Raw genomic sequence first — 16,016 nt, forward strand, 5'->3', positions numbered from 1 at the left:
GAACAGGTTTTTTCAAGTTTTTTTCATATTTTTTTGCATTTGCCTAAAAGGCTTTGTTAACTTTTTCATAAAAAGCTTGGCTTTTTTTAAGAAGTTTTTAATTTTTAAGTTATAATATTATGTGTTTTCTATAAAAATACCATTTAAGCTTTTTGTGAATGCTTTCTACAACAAAAAGTAAAAGCTATTTTAACCTTTCATATAAAATAAAAAGCTTTTATTTCTTAAGAGTCTATAATAAGTTAGTTGAAGTTTTTTCCAAAAAGTTGTTTAAGCTTTTTATAAAAAAGCTGTTTTTTACTTCATTTTAAACTTTTTTAAGCTTCTGTAATAAAAAGTTTGTTTCATAGAAGTTTTTCATAAAAAAATTTTGTTTTCTGTACAAAGCTTTTTTTAAATATAATTTTTCATAACAATGTCATTATGCTTTTAGAAAAAAGGTTTACTTTATATAAAAGCAGTTTAAGAATTATTACATGAAAAATGTTTCAACAAAAAAGCTTTTGTCAAAAAAAAAATTTTAAAAAATCTAAAAAATATTTCTTAGTTGTTTTCAATAAAAGCTTTTTAAGTTTTTTTTCATTAAAAACATTTTTTTCTAAAAGTATTTTAATTATTTTTTTTCTTTTTGAAGCTTTTTATATAAAAAGCTTTTTATATAAAAAGCTTTTTAAGATTTCTGCATAAATAGCTTTTTGAATAAAAAGCTTTTTTAGTTTTTGTCATAAAAAGTTTTTTAAGTTTTTTTTCATAAAAAGATTTTTTAAAGCTTTTTTAATAAAGTAAACAAGTATAAAAATTAATTTGTGTACTTGACTGACTCCTGACAAACCACTGTTCCAGATAATATTAGCCAGACTGGTGGCTTGTCTACTTGTTACGCTAAACTGATCATGCTAACTTTACTACAAGTTGTCTGTCTGTCTCTCCGTCCGTCCGTCCGTCTGTCTGTCTGCCCACTCGAGCTGTGCATCTCGTGTATTTTGCCATACTGTGCTAAAAAGAAATAAAAGTTTCTTGCTGTGTTTTTTTTTTTCAGCGAAAAGAAAAATAAAACTCTTGCAGCTAAATTTGTTTAATAAATTTCAATTAATTTTACTTTCGATCTTTCAAAAGTTGATAACACTTTTCGGTTGATTTTTAGTTTCTTTCCTTGATTAAGTGTAACAAAATGAAAAGTAAACAAACGAAAAATGATCTACAAACAAACATCTAAATAAAATTAATCTAAAACAAATAATAAGAATATAAATATTATTATTTAATGCAATAGATAAAAAATGTTTAATTATTTTTTAAATATTTTTAGTATTTTCTAAAACAATTTGTCCTTGTCTTGGTGAAAATAAATATTTAAATGACTGAATCAATGTTTACCTGAAACTTTAAACATCAATACAAAACCAAACCAAAACGAAATAACTTAAAAGTTTATGATTTAAAGCTGCATTTAAAGAAAAAATTAAGTACAAGTAATTAATAGCAATTGTCTATTATTTATTTACATTTGTATCTTCTTAATTCTCATTCATAAATAACAGACACACAAAATCAAACAGATTTTGGTTTTAAATATTTGTGAAACTTAAAGTTTTGTTCAGTTTCTATATTTTTCTTAATATTTACACGCGAAACATAAAGTATCTACATACATACACACATATGTAGATTGCACATACATATGCATACGTATAGATTTTAATATTAATTAACAAAACTTAACCAATATTTATTGACCAAAAAATAACAAGAAAATATTCATGTCTTTGAAAAGTTATTTTAGTATAAGGTGGTAATTGGACCTGATCTTAAATAAACTACGTATGTATATCTAGATATTTGGTTGTTTCTCCTTATCGGAAAAAAAACGTATTGTTATGATTAGCAGCAAAAAACGGTGTCAACTTATGGAAATTTAGCAAATGTCTCAAAAAAAATATAATAAAAACTACTTCCAAAACTGGTAATATTTACCGGTATTATTAATGCATTTTATACTAGCAAAGGTATTGCTTCCTGAAATTATTAAAGCTTTATTTACTAAAACAGAATTAATAAATAATTATTGTTTTAAAATCTGATTTTTATAAAAATTAATTTTCCTATAACCCTTGACATTTTCTATTGATTTCTAGATATTTACAAATATTTATATCAACTTGTATATAGAAAATAAACTGGACTATAGAATAGACTACAGACAAAACAATTAACTATTCAACAGACCAGAATATAGATTAGACTAACGATTAAACTATAGACTAGACTAGACTAGACTAGACTAGATTGACTAGACTATAGATAGACTAGACTATAGATATAGACAGATATAGATAGACTATAGACTAGACTATGGACTAGACTATAGATAGACAAGACTACAGACTAGACTATAGACTAGACTATAGACTAGACTATAGACTAGACTATAGACTAGACTATAGACTAGACTATAGACTAGACTATAGACTAGACTATAGACTAGACTATAGACTAGACTATAGTCTAGACTATAGACTAGACTATAGACTAGACTATAGACTAGACTATAAACTAGACTATAGACTAGACTATAGACTAGACTATAGACTAGACTATAGACTAGACTATAGACTAGACTATAGACTAGACTATAAACTAGACTATAAACTAGACTATAGACTAGACTATAGACTAGACTATAGACTAGACTATAGACTAGACTATAGACTAGACTATAGACTAGACTATAGACTAGACTATAGACTAGACTATAGACTAGACTATAGACTAGACTATAGACTAGACTATAGACTAGACTATAGACTAGACTATAGACTAGACTATAGACTAGACTATAGACTAGACTATAGACTAGACTATAGACTAGGTACAGTGAAATAACTCCCAAATGAAATAACTCCCAACGGGTAAAATGAAATAACACCCAATCAACTGTCCATACAAATTGGGAATTATTTCATATGAAATAACTCCCAATTTGTTGGAACTTATTTCATATTTTAATGTTACTGAAATGAAATAACTCCCAATAAAATTTTTGTTGGGAATTATTTCATTTTTTTGAAGAAATTAGGAGATATTTCATATGTATTGGAAGTTATTTCATTTCTGTAAATTTTGTTGAAATTGGAAGTTATTTCATTCTTGTTGGGAGTTATTTCATTTTGTGGTAATAATTTTCCAAACTTTGGTGGATAATGCATTTTGGATCCTTAAACAAGTGTCGTGGACAGCCGGCCTTCGGCCGGGCGCAAGGGTTTAAAACTCTGGGGTATTTCGAATACTGGCTTCGCTAAATTTAACCTTTCTTTGTACACCATGTATTTTATATCATTATGATTATGAACACTACGATATTTTCAAATGTATCACAATTCCATATGACAATTTTAATAATGCCCATGAGCATAGTGACATAAGTTCCATGGAATACAAATAGTTCATTTATCATGAAAAGGCTTAATTTAGCGAAGCCGGTGTGTGAAATACCCCAGAGTTGAAAACCCTTGCGCCCGGCCGAAGGCCGGCTGTCCACCACACTTTCGTAAGGAGTTGGGAGTTATTTCACTTCTGTTGGGAATTATTTCATTGGAAGTTATTTTACACAAATAGATTCTTCGACTTGGGAATAATTTCATATTTTTTGGGATTTGTTTCATTGGGAGCTATTTCGCATTTTTTGGGACTTACATTTGTAAAACTCCCAAACTTCCAATTACTGGGAATTATTTCATTTTAAACTTTGGGAGTTATTTCATTTTAAAAGTTAATTTTTGATGAAATTGGGGTTTATTTCATTTTACTCGTTGGAAGTTATTTCATTTGGGAGCTATTTCACTGTACCTATAGACTAGACTATAGACTAGACTATAGACTAGACTATAGACTAGACTATAGACTAGACTATAGACTAGACTATAGACTAGACTATAGACTAGACTATAGACTAGACTATAGACTAGACTATAGACTAGACTATAGACTAGACTATAGACTAGACTATAGACTAGACTATAGACTAGACTATAGACTAGACTATAGACTAGACTATAGACTAGACTATAGACTAGACTATAGACTAGACTATAGACTAGACTATAGACTAGACTATAGACTAGACTATAGACTAGACTATAGACTAGACTATAGACTAGACTATAGACTAGACTATAGACTAGACTATAGACTAGACTATAGACTAGACTATAGACTAGACTATAGACTAGACTATAGACTAGACTATAGACTAGACTATAGACTAGACTATAGACTAGACTATAGACTAGACTATAGACTAGACTATAGACTAGACTATAGACTAGACTATAGACTAGACCATAGACTAGACTATAGACTAGACTATAGACTAGACTATAGACTAGACTATAGACTAGACTATAGACTAGACTATAGACTAGACTATAGACTAGACTATAGACTAGACTATAGACTAGACTATAGACTAGAATATAGACTAGACTATAGACTAGACTATAGACTAGACTATAGACTAGACTATAGACTAGACTATAGACTAGACTATAGACTAGATTATAGACTGGACTATAGACTAGACTATAGACTAGACTATAGACTAGACTATAGACTAGACTATAGACTAGACTATATAGACTAGACTATAGACTAGACTATAGACTAGACTATAGACTAGACTATATACTAGACTATAGACTAGACTATAGACTAGACTATAGACTAGACTATAGACTAGACTATAGACTAGACTATAGACTAGACTATAGACTAGACTAGACTAGACTATAGGCTAGACTATAGGCTAGACTATAGACTAGACTATAGACTAGACTATAGACTAGACTATAGACTAGACTATAGACTAGACTATAGACTAGACTATAGACAAGACTATAGACTAGACTATAGACTAGACTATAGACAAGACTATAGACTAGACTATAGACTAGACTATAGACTAGACTATAGACTAGACTATAGACTAGACTATAGACTAGACTATAGACTAGACTATAGACTAGACTATAGACTAGACTATAGACTAGACTATAGACTAGACTATAGACTAGACTATAGACTAGACTATAGACTAGACTATAGACTAGACTATAGACTAGACTATAGACTAGACTATAGACTAGACTATAGACTAGACTATAGACTAGACTATAGACTAGACTATAGACTAGACTATATACTAGACTATAGACTAGACTATAGACTAGACTATAGACTAGACTATAGACTAGACTATAGACTAGACTATAGACTAGACTATAGACTAGACTATAGACTAGACTATAGACTAGACTATAGACTAGACTATAGACTAGACTATAGACTAGACTATAGACTAGACTATAGACTAGACTATAGACTAGACTATAGACTAGACTATAGACTAGACTATAGACTAGACTATAGACTAGACTATAGACTAGACTATAGACTAGACTATAGACTAGACTATAGACTAGACTATAGACTAGACTATAGACTAGACTATAGACTAGACTATAGACTAGACTATAGACTAGACTATAGACTAGACTATAGACTAGACTATAGACTAGACTATAGACTAGACTATAGACTAGACTATAGACTAGACTATAGACTAGACTATAGACTAGACTATAGACTAGACTATAGACTAGACTATAGACTAGACTATAGACTAGACTATAGACTAGACTATAGACTAGACTATAGACTAGACTATAGACTAGACTATAGACTAGACTATAGACTAGACTATAGACTAGACTATAGACTAGACTATAGACTAGACTATAGACTAGACTATAGACTAGACTATAGACTAGACTATAGACTAGACTATAGACTAGACTATAGACTAGACTATAGACTAGACTATAGACTAGACTATAGACTAGACTATAGACTAGACTATAGACTAGACTATAGACTAGACTATAGACTAGACTATAGACTAGACTAGACTAGACTAGACTAGACTAGACTAGACTAGACTAGACTAGACTAGACTAGACTAGACTATAGACTAGACTAGACTAGACTAGACTATAGACTAGACTATAGAATAGACTATAGACTAGACTATAGACTAGACTATAGACTAGACTATAGACTAGACTAGACTATAGACTAGACTATAGACAAGACTATAGACTAGACTATAGACTAGACTATAGACTAGACTATAGACTAGACTATAGACAAGACTATAGACTAGACTATAGACTAGACTATAGACTAGACTATAGACTAGACTATAGACTAGACTATAGACTAGACTATAGACTAGACTATAGACTAGACTATAGACTAGACTATAGACTAGACTATAGACTAGACTATAGACTAGACTATAGACTAGACTATAGACTAGACTATAGACTAGACTATAGACTAGACTATAGACTAGACTATAGACTAGACTATAGACTAGACTATAGACTAGACCATAGACTAGACTATAGACTAGACTATAGACTAGACTATAGACTAGACTATAGACTAGACTATAGACTAGACTATAGACTAGACTATAGACTAGACTATAGACTAGACTATAGACTAGACTATAGACTAGACTATAGATTAGACTATAGACTAGACTATAGACTAGACTATAGACTAGACTATAGACTGGACTATAGACTAGACTATAGACTAGACTATAGACTAGACTATAGACTAGACTATAGACTAGACTATAGACTAGACTATAGACTAGACTATAGACTAGACTATAGACTAGACTATAGACTAGACTATAGACTAGACTATAGACTAGACTATAGACTAGACTTTAGGCTAGACTAAAAACTGGACTTTAGACTATAGACTAGACTATAAAATAGACTAAACTAACGATTAGACTATGAAAAATTATAGACCTTTGACATATTTGATATATCCGTGCAAGATATTTATGACTAAATATTACAGTTATCTTTTTTTCAATTTTCTATGCAAAAATTTGCAACATTGTTGTTTTCGATTCAATAAAGTGAAAGTGAAACAATATTTAATTAAAAACTAAAACTATAATTTTTATGAATAAATAATCTTATATGAAATAACATTATAAAAACCAAAACAGTTAAATATATTCCAACTATTATAAATAAATTAATTAAAAATTATTCATATCATTATGTTAAAATATCAATAACATTGCCACGCCTCTTATTAAAACGGCCTTCTTTTCTTATCAAATAACCACCACAATATAAGCACCCTATAGAAACATTTGAAACAACTAACGATTTGCACAAGTTATCGCCATCATTATGGAGATTTGCAAAAAAAAAAAAAATAAAAAAAGACAATGTGACATCAAATGTGCAGAAAAACGAAATAGGAAGATTGCAAATTATCTATAAATGTTTTATTTATGATTTTTTTTGTCTCATCAAATATAACAACAACAAATTCGCATTTCTACTTATTTATAAATATTTAAATGTTACCAATTTTGAAATCTTATTTAATATTAGTAAAAGTGTTTTTGTTTTGTGTCTTTTTCATTATGTATGTCAACTAATTTATGTTTTTTTTTTTAATTTTAAATTTTTAAATCCAAATGTATATTTTCTGTAGATTTTATTTAAGCGGAAAGTTTTTATGCAGTTTTTTCTATTTGTTGTATAATTTTTATTTATTACAGGTTTTTATACAATCGGGTCAATACACTTTTGAACTGAAACTTAATGATTAATAAAAATTAAAAAAAAAAAATTAGAAAAAAAAAATCGATAGGTCAACAAAAATTAATATAAATTATGTAGTTTAGCTCTGTTGCGTCACGTTATCATAAATAATTAAAAATGCAGTCTTTATGTCATCGAAACTATTAATTTAATAAATTTAAAGCTTTAATTATTGGCACGTTTTTTTTTTCGAGAACAATATACCTATGCGCACAGAAAAAATTATCGGTAGTTTATTTTTAATTAACATGTTTTAATTTTCTCTATTTTTTATTTAAACAAATTTTTATTTGTTTTAATTATCTCGTTTTTTGAAACTGTTTGAAACTTAAGTGTAAAATTTTGATTAAATTTTTAATTAATTCAATTAATTTTTTAATTGATTGAAAAAAATTTTCTGGCCTTCTTTTCTATTTTAGATTTATTTTTAATATTTTATTTTGAATTTTTGTGCTAGTAATATTTATAATTCTTAAATAGTCAATAAAATTTCAGGCATATAATATTCAAGTTTCTTGACAATTTATGAAACACTTTATATGTTAAATTGTGACAATAAAGTGATAATTTTTGTAAATGCTGAACGCATTGTTAAAGGTCTAGTATTCCTTTAACGTGGTGTGTAATTGATTAATAATTTCATTGTTTTAATCACCTTCTTAATTGATTTTTAAAAAATTCTCTATCAAACAGTTTAATTTATTTGATTAATAAATTAATAAAATATCAATTTTATATTTATTAAATATTTAATTTATACAATTAATGAATAAATCAATTTTAAATCTTGTTCCAATTATTGACATTAATTGTTCTGATTAATTCGTTATTTGGAAAAGAAATATATATTTTTATTTTTTTACAAATTTGGTAATTGATATCATCATTTTGGTTATAGGTGCAAAACTTGCTTGATACAATTATTTTGATAATTAAAACTGATTTTCAGTTTTTTCTGTGCGGTTTAGTTAATAATGTAGACCAGAATTCTATTATAAATATCAAAATAAAATTATATTATGCCGCCATGTTTCAATATAATATGTTTGCTTCATATTTATGAATAAAACTGATATAGTCTCGTCTAGTCTAAAGCTTAAATTATAATCTAGACATAAGTCAAATGTAAAGTTTAATCAAAAATTCCAGTACAAAGTCGAATCAAAGGTCTAGTCTAAAGACTTGTATAAAGTATAGTCCTAAATATCGTCTAAATTCTAGTCTATATTCTATTCCAGTCTATAATTTAGTTTATAGTCTATTTTGTATGTTTAGTCTAGTCTATAGTCTTTTCTATAGTCAAGTCTATTGTCTACTCTAGACTACTCTACAGTCTAGTCTATAATCTAACCTATAATCTATTCTATAGTCTAGTCTTATGCCAAATCTAAAATCAAGTCTAGTCTATAGTCTAGTCTATAGTCTAGTCTATAGTCTAGTCTATAGTCTAGTCTATAGTCTAGTCTATAGTCTAGTCTATAGTCTAGTCTATAGTCTAGTCTATAGTCTAGTCTATAGTCTAGTCTATAGTCTAGTCTATAGTCTAGTCTATAGTCTAGTCTATAGTCTAGTCTATAGTCTAGTCTATAGTCTAGTCTATAGTCTAGTCTATAGTCTAGTCTATAGTCTAGTCTATAGTCTAGTCTATAGTCTAGTCTATAGTCTAGTCTATAGTCTAGTCTATAGTCTAGTCTATAGTCTAGTCTATAGTCTAGTCTATAGTCTAGTCTATAGTCTAGTCTATAGTCTAGTCTATAGTCTAGTCTATAGTCTAGTCTATAGTCTAGTCTATAGTCTAGTCTATAGTCTAGTCTATAGTCTAGTCTATAGTCTAGTCTATAGTCTAGTCTATAGTCTAGTCTATAGTCTAGTCTATAGTCTAGTCTATAGTCTAGTCTATAGTCTAGTCTATAGTCTAGTCTATAGTCTAGTCTATAGTCTAGTCTATAGTCTAGTCTATAGTCTAGTCTATAGTCTAGTCTATAGTCTAGTCTATAGTCTAGTCTATAGTCTAGTCTATAGTCTAGTCTATAGTCTAGTCTATAGTCTAGTCTATAGTCTAGTCTATAGTCTAGTCTATAGTCTAGTCTATAGTCTAGTCTATAGTCTAGTCTATAGTCTAGTCTATAGTCTAGTCTATAGTCTAGTCTATAGTCTAGTCTATAGTTAGTCTATAGTCTAGTATAGTCTAGTCTATAGTCTAGTCTATAGTCTAGTCTATAGTCTAGTCTATAGTCTAGTCTATAGTCTAGTCTATAGTCTAGTCTATAGTCTAGTCTATAGTCTAGTCTATAGTCTAGTCTATAGTCTAGTCTATAGTCTAGTCTATAGTCTAGTCTATAGTCTAGTCTATAGTCTTGTCTATAGTCTAGTCTATAGTCTAGTCTATAGTCTAGTCTATAGTCTAGTCTATAGTCTAGTCTATAGTCTAGTCTATAGTCTAGTCTATAGTCTAGTCTATAGTCTAGTCTATAGTCTAGTCTATAGTCTAGTCTATAGTCTAGTCTATAGTCTAGTCTATAGTCTAGTCTATAGTCTAGTCTATAGTCTAGTCTATAGTCTAGTCTATAGTCTAGTCTATAGTCTAGTCTATAGTCTAGTCTATAGTCTAGTCTATAGTCTAGTCTATAGTCTAGTCTATAGTCTAGTCTATAGTCTAGTCTATAGTCTAGTCTATAGTCTAGTCTATAGTTTAATCTATAGTCTAGTCTATAGTCTAGTCTATAGTCTAGTCTATAGTCTAGTCTATAGTCTAGTCTATAGTTTAATCTATAGTCTAGTCTATAGTCTAGTCTATAGTCTAGTCTATAGTCTAGTCTATAGTCTAGTCTATAGTCTAGTCTATAGTCTAGTCTATAGTCTAGTCTATAGTCTAGTCTATAGTCTAGTCTACAGTCTAGTCTATAGTCTAGTCTATAGTCTAGTCTACAGTCTAGTCTATAGTCTAGTCTATAGTCTAGTCTATAGTCTAGTCTATAGTTTAATCTATAGTCTAGTCTATAGTCTAGTCTATAGTCTAGTCTATAGTTTAATCTATAGTCTAGTCTATAGTCTAGTCTATAGTCTAGTCTATAGTCTAGTCTATAGTCTAGTCTATAGTCTAGTCTACAGTCTAGTCTATAGTCTAGTCTATAGTCTAGTCTATAGTCTAGTCTATAGTCTAGTCTATAGTCTAGTCTATAGTCTAGTCTATAGTCTAGTCTATAGTCTAGTCTATAGTCTAGTCTATAGTCTAGTCTATAGTCTAGTCTATAGTCTAGTCTATAGTCTAGTCTATAGTCTAGTCTATAGTCTAGTCTATAGTCTAGTCTATAGTCTAGTCTATAGTCTAGTCTATAGTCTAGTCTATAGTCTAGTCTATAGTCTAGTCTATAGTCTAGTCTATAGTCTAGTCTATAGTCTAGTCTATAGTCTAGTCTATAGTCTAGTCTATAGTCTAGTCTATAGTCTAGTCTATAGTCTAGTCTATAGTCTAGTCTATAGTCTAGTCTATAGTCTAGTCTATAGTCTAGTCTATAGTTTAATCTATAGTCTAGTCTATAGTCTAGTCTATAGTCTAGTCTATAGTCTAGTCTATAGTCTAGTCTACAGTCTAGTCTATAGTCTAGTCTATAGTCTAGTCCTTAGTCTAGTCTATAGTCTAGTCTATAGTCTAGTCTATAGTCTAGTCTATAGTCTAGTCTATAGTCTAGTCTATAGTCTAGTCTATAGTCTAGTCTATAGTCTAGTCTATAGTCTAGTCTATAGTCTAGTCTATAGTCTAGTCTATAGTCTAGTCTATAGTCTAGTCTATAGTCTAGTCTATAGTCTAGTCTATAGTCTAGTCTATAGTCTAGTCTCTAGTCTAGTCTATAGTCTAGTCTATAGTCTAGTCTATAGTCTAGTCTCTAGTCTAGTCTATAGTCTAGTCTATAGTCTAGTCTATAGTCTAGTCTATAGTCTAGTCTATAGTCTAGTCTATAGTCTAGTCTATAGTCTAGTCTATAGTCTAGTCTATAGTCTAGTCTATAGTCTAGTCTATAGTCTAGTCTATAGTCTAGTCTATAGTCTAGTCTATAGTCTAGTCTATAGTCTAGTCTATAGTCTAGTCTATAGTCTAGTCTATAGTCTAGTCTATAGTCTAGTCTATAGTCTAGTCTATAGTCTAGTCTATAGTCTAGTCTATAGTCTAGTCTATAGTCTAGTCTATAGTCTAGTCTATAGTCTAGTCTATAGTCTAGTCTATAGTCTAGTCTATAGTCTAGTCTATAGTCTAGTCTATAGTCTAGTCTATAGTCTAGTCTATAGTCTAGTCTATAGTCTAGTCTATAGTCTAGTCTATAGTCTAGTCTATAGTCTAGTCTATAGTCTAGTCTATAGTCTAGTCTATAGTCTAGTCACATCAAATTTTGTAGACAACATGTTGGGCTTCCATGTAATATATGATTGAGAGGCCTATCTCATCTCAATCGCGCGATTTTTTAAAATTATTTTTAACTTTTTTTTAGAAAGTATTGAAAAATTTAAAGTTACCTTTAATTGCACTTGTAAAATTGAATGAATGAATGAATGAATGAATGAATGAATTAATGAATGTATGCATGTATGTATAACGAGCATATCGGATAAGTAGTTTCGAGCTATATCAATTGCATTTAATACAAATCAATTATATATCAACATTTTGGAGACCTCTAACTCCAGGAGAAATATTTTAATCATGTATATTTTTTTCTTGGAATTAACTGAATTAGAACGTTTGACTTACGTCTGCTTCTATAATTAGAAGGTTTTTTGAACAGTCTAACTATGATTTCTTAGTAACATATTAATGTATTTTCTATAAAATTTTATGTATACACATTACTAACATCACATATGCAACTTAAAAATTTAAAAGCTAAACAATTTTATTAAATTTATGCATAATAATATAAAAATTCAAATTTGTACATACAAATTCTATTCTACATACAAAAGTGCCATCACTGTTCTAAAAATGTCACATGTAATAACGTTATAAAATTCTATTTTAAGGGCCCTTCACACGGTCACACTTTACGTACGACAAGTCTAATGAAAAAGTAAAATGAAATTCCATCCGTATGACAAACAAGAGAATAAAAGTCGTATGATTTATATTTTTTTGTGTTTACACGATTGGTATAAACCAATAACAAAGTAAGATGGAACAGCTGTTTCACTTTTTTTATATGTGTTTACATAAAAATACATCCCTGATCTAATGCGACTTGCTTGTTTTTTGAATCATTTCAAAAAATTAAGAGAGCCATACGACTGTCGAATTTTCTATTCGTATTTTCTCTCAATGTGTTATGGTTTTATTACATATTGCGTTTAGACTATCCCATCCGTTCTCTTCTACACAAAATTTTGACAGATCATATTATATGTGTGCTCGTGTTAAGGGGTCTTTATACAGGTTGAAACGTTACGGCTACATTTCGGTAAGCATTTTCATAGTTTTTTCTTAATCAAAAACGATCAGCTGACACGTTTTCTTACGGTTACAGTACGTTGCGCTTGGGTAATCCTACCTTAAATGAGAACTTATAAAATAGGATTTTTAGCTGCTAAAATCGTACTAAAAGGTACTTTTTGAATTTTCTGTAATATTGACCTTTTGGTATTTTTTCGTTCTTCAAGTTAAAGAACAAAGTCGACTTAAAATTGTCGGCGGCGGCTGAGCTAAAAAAATTCGGCGGCGGCTAGCAGTCGGCTCTGAGAGAGCCGAACGTTTTTAAGAAAATTTAAATTCTTAAATGTATGCTCAAAATGAACAAAATATATCAAAAATAAAAGATTGAGAGAATCTAGTCTCTTTGCTTAAAATATTAATAATAATTGATTTATAAAAAGGTATCCAAATATAGTCTTTGGTGGCGTACGATTTAGATTGAATTTGGAAAAACGGAAAAAAACGTTTCGGTAAATTGTTTTCAGGATTATTATGTATTAATTTCAACGAATTATATTAAACTCATCTGTGTTAAAATGCAAAAAATCTGAAAATTTTACGAAAAATTTAAAAATTCCGATTACTTTTACTGTTACCCAATAATTTCTGATATGCTATTGTAAGCGTCGACCTTAGCCGCCAGTTTCGGCGGCGACTCAAGCAACTGAAGATTGTTCGGCGGCGACTAAGCGCCGACTCAAAGCCGGTCAACTTCGCCCTCTGTCTTCAACTGGTACTTTTTAAGTTTTCTGGGTAAGAAAAATATGTAAAAAAAGAAATTTCCGCATGCTAAATTTTTTTTTTGCATTTAAGTATTAAATTTAATAAAAATTAATTAAATATAACTTCTACAACTTGCAGACGATCCGTCTCCGTAATTACAAAACTTTTGCTAGCAACATGGCCGATTTAGATGATTTCTTTGCAAAGAAAGACAAGAAAAAGTCGAAGAAACCAAAATTTCTTACGGCCGAAGAATTGGTAAAGAACTTGGAAGAAACAAAGCGCGAAGTAGCAAAAGCGAAAAAACCTGAACCAACAGTAGTAGCGCCAGTCGCACCAACTGTCGGCGAGACTGTTGAGGATAAACCTAAAGAACAAGTGAGTAATGTGTGATGCAGTGGTTTTGGTTTCTTTTCTAGCTGAAATGGCTACAATGAAAACAAAGACACGCTGGCAAAATGATTCAATAATATTGTATGCATTCCGGTTTTTTTTTTTGCACTTTTTAGCAGGTTGAGGATGAATGGAAGGAAATTGAGGAGGAACAGCGCAAAGATTATTCCGGTCTTAAAATTGGCCAATTGACCTTAAACGATGATGAAGAAGAGACCGACTCCGAAGGTCAAGAAGATGATGGCGAAAGTGATGGCAATCAAAATAGTGATTCTTTAAAGCGTAGCGGTGGTGGACCATGGAAGAAGGTCATACCTGCAGAGGAGGTAACACAAATACCTATGGAAATGCCTAAGCCAGTTTCGAAAGTTTATGTGTCGCCAGCTTTAAGAGCAGCTGTAAGTATAACGTGAAAAACATTCAATGTAATGTACATTACTAAAATAGTTGGATATTTAGCTATAAATAGACTCAAGGACAAAGCTTCTGTACAATTTCGTCATTTGAAGATTCTCAGCCGTTGTACAAAGCTTGTTCTATTAGTCATTTTGTTAATCAGATCTATTAGGAATTTATTAGACGAAAATAACGACAAAAAGCCATTATTTAAAAAAATGTTTTGTTAATTTAACAGGACTAATGTAAGGCAATGTAATTTATTTGTAAAATATTTGAAGATGTAATAGATTTGCTTGTAACAATATTTTAAATTCCGTCTTTATTAAAAATCAGTCAATAACTACTATTCTTCAATTATGTCTTTACAGCAACAAGGTTTAGGTCCCGGCTTGAAACCTAAGCTACGCAACAAGGCTGCCCCTGATATTACCAATGCCGATTTCTTCCCCACCTTGGGTGCTGCTCGTCCCGAAGAGCAACGAAAAAAGAAAAATGAACCTGCATTTGAAGAAGTACGCCATGGCATGCGTGTACAAAGAGTTAAGGAACAAACTGTAGCCCCAAGTGCTGCCACTAATCGTTTCCAATCGCTGGACGAAACTGAAAGCTAGACCTTTTAATAAACATAATCATTCTTAAACTAAATAAAACAAACAAAATAAAGAGTGGCCAGCCGGGTGTTAATTAATCATAAAACAAAAAGAGCAGTCATTGACATTTGGCAAAGACTCCAACGATTAAACTCGTTTAAATTTCTTAACAGATATATTTTCTTATTCTGCAAATATCAATTACAAACAGCAAGAAACATACACAAGCACACACACACATTTCCTCCTCTTCCTGCGGGCGTACGTCTTAAACAGCCGTAGCTAGCAGCGAAGAGGAGGAAGTGTTATGTAATATGAAATTCTCTTTAAAAACATCTTTTTTTTACAAAAAAAATCAAACTATGGTTTATTTTTATTTATGCATTTTTATATAAATATTTTTTTTAATTATTTAAAACAATTGTCCTTCCCCTTTTGTTCCGCCCTCAAGTTTTTTTTTATAAAAATCTTATATTTTTAATTTTCTGCTTAAATTTAAAACATTTTTTCTTTTGCAAATTATGTTGATTAGTTTAAAAAAAGCTAAATAACAGTTTTTCTTTGTTAAAACATGTTTTTTTTCTCTCACCATGTAAACATGAATACAAAAAGCCCGCTTATTTAAAAAACTATTATAACTATTTCTTATTTGTATTATTTAAAAAATAATGATGGAATAACATAATTGAAAAAAACGGGTAAATAAATATGGAAACGTAAACAAAAAAGAAAACAAGCAACATATTAAGCAAA

General features: G+C 29.9%; 1 protein-coding gene across 2 annotated transcripts; it reads left to right on the forward strand.

Annotated features, from left to right (window-relative positions):
* The first annotated feature begins 13,758 nt into the window (after positions 1-13,758).
* LOC111684898 (protein CDV3 homolog) lies at positions 13,759-15,341 on the forward strand. Of its 2 annotated transcripts, none has more exons than XM_023447127.2 (4): positions 13,759-13,911; positions 14,020-14,259; positions 14,394-14,672; positions 15,042-15,341. In XM_023447127.2, the coding sequence occupies exons 2-4, from the start codon at positions 14,059-14,061 to the stop codon at positions 15,282-15,284; spliced, it is 723 nt and encodes a 240-aa protein (XP_023302895.2). In that variant the 5' UTR covers positions 13,759-13,911; positions 14,020-14,058; the 3' UTR covers positions 15,285-15,341. The 2 variants fall into 2 exon arrangements, with proteins under 2 accessions (XP_023302895.2, XP_023302894.2); XM_023447126.2 differs by having other exon boundaries at positions 13,762-13,911; positions 14,391-14,672.
* Positions 15,342-16,016: the final 675 nt, after the last annotated feature.

Source organism: Lucilia cuprina, chromosome 6, assembly GCF_022045245.1.
Source record: "Lucilia cuprina isolate Lc7/37 chromosome 6, ASM2204524v1, whole genome shotgun sequence".
In the NCBI taxonomy this organism is placed as follows: domain Eukaryota; kingdom Metazoa; phylum Arthropoda; class Insecta; order Diptera; family Calliphoridae; genus Lucilia; species Lucilia cuprina.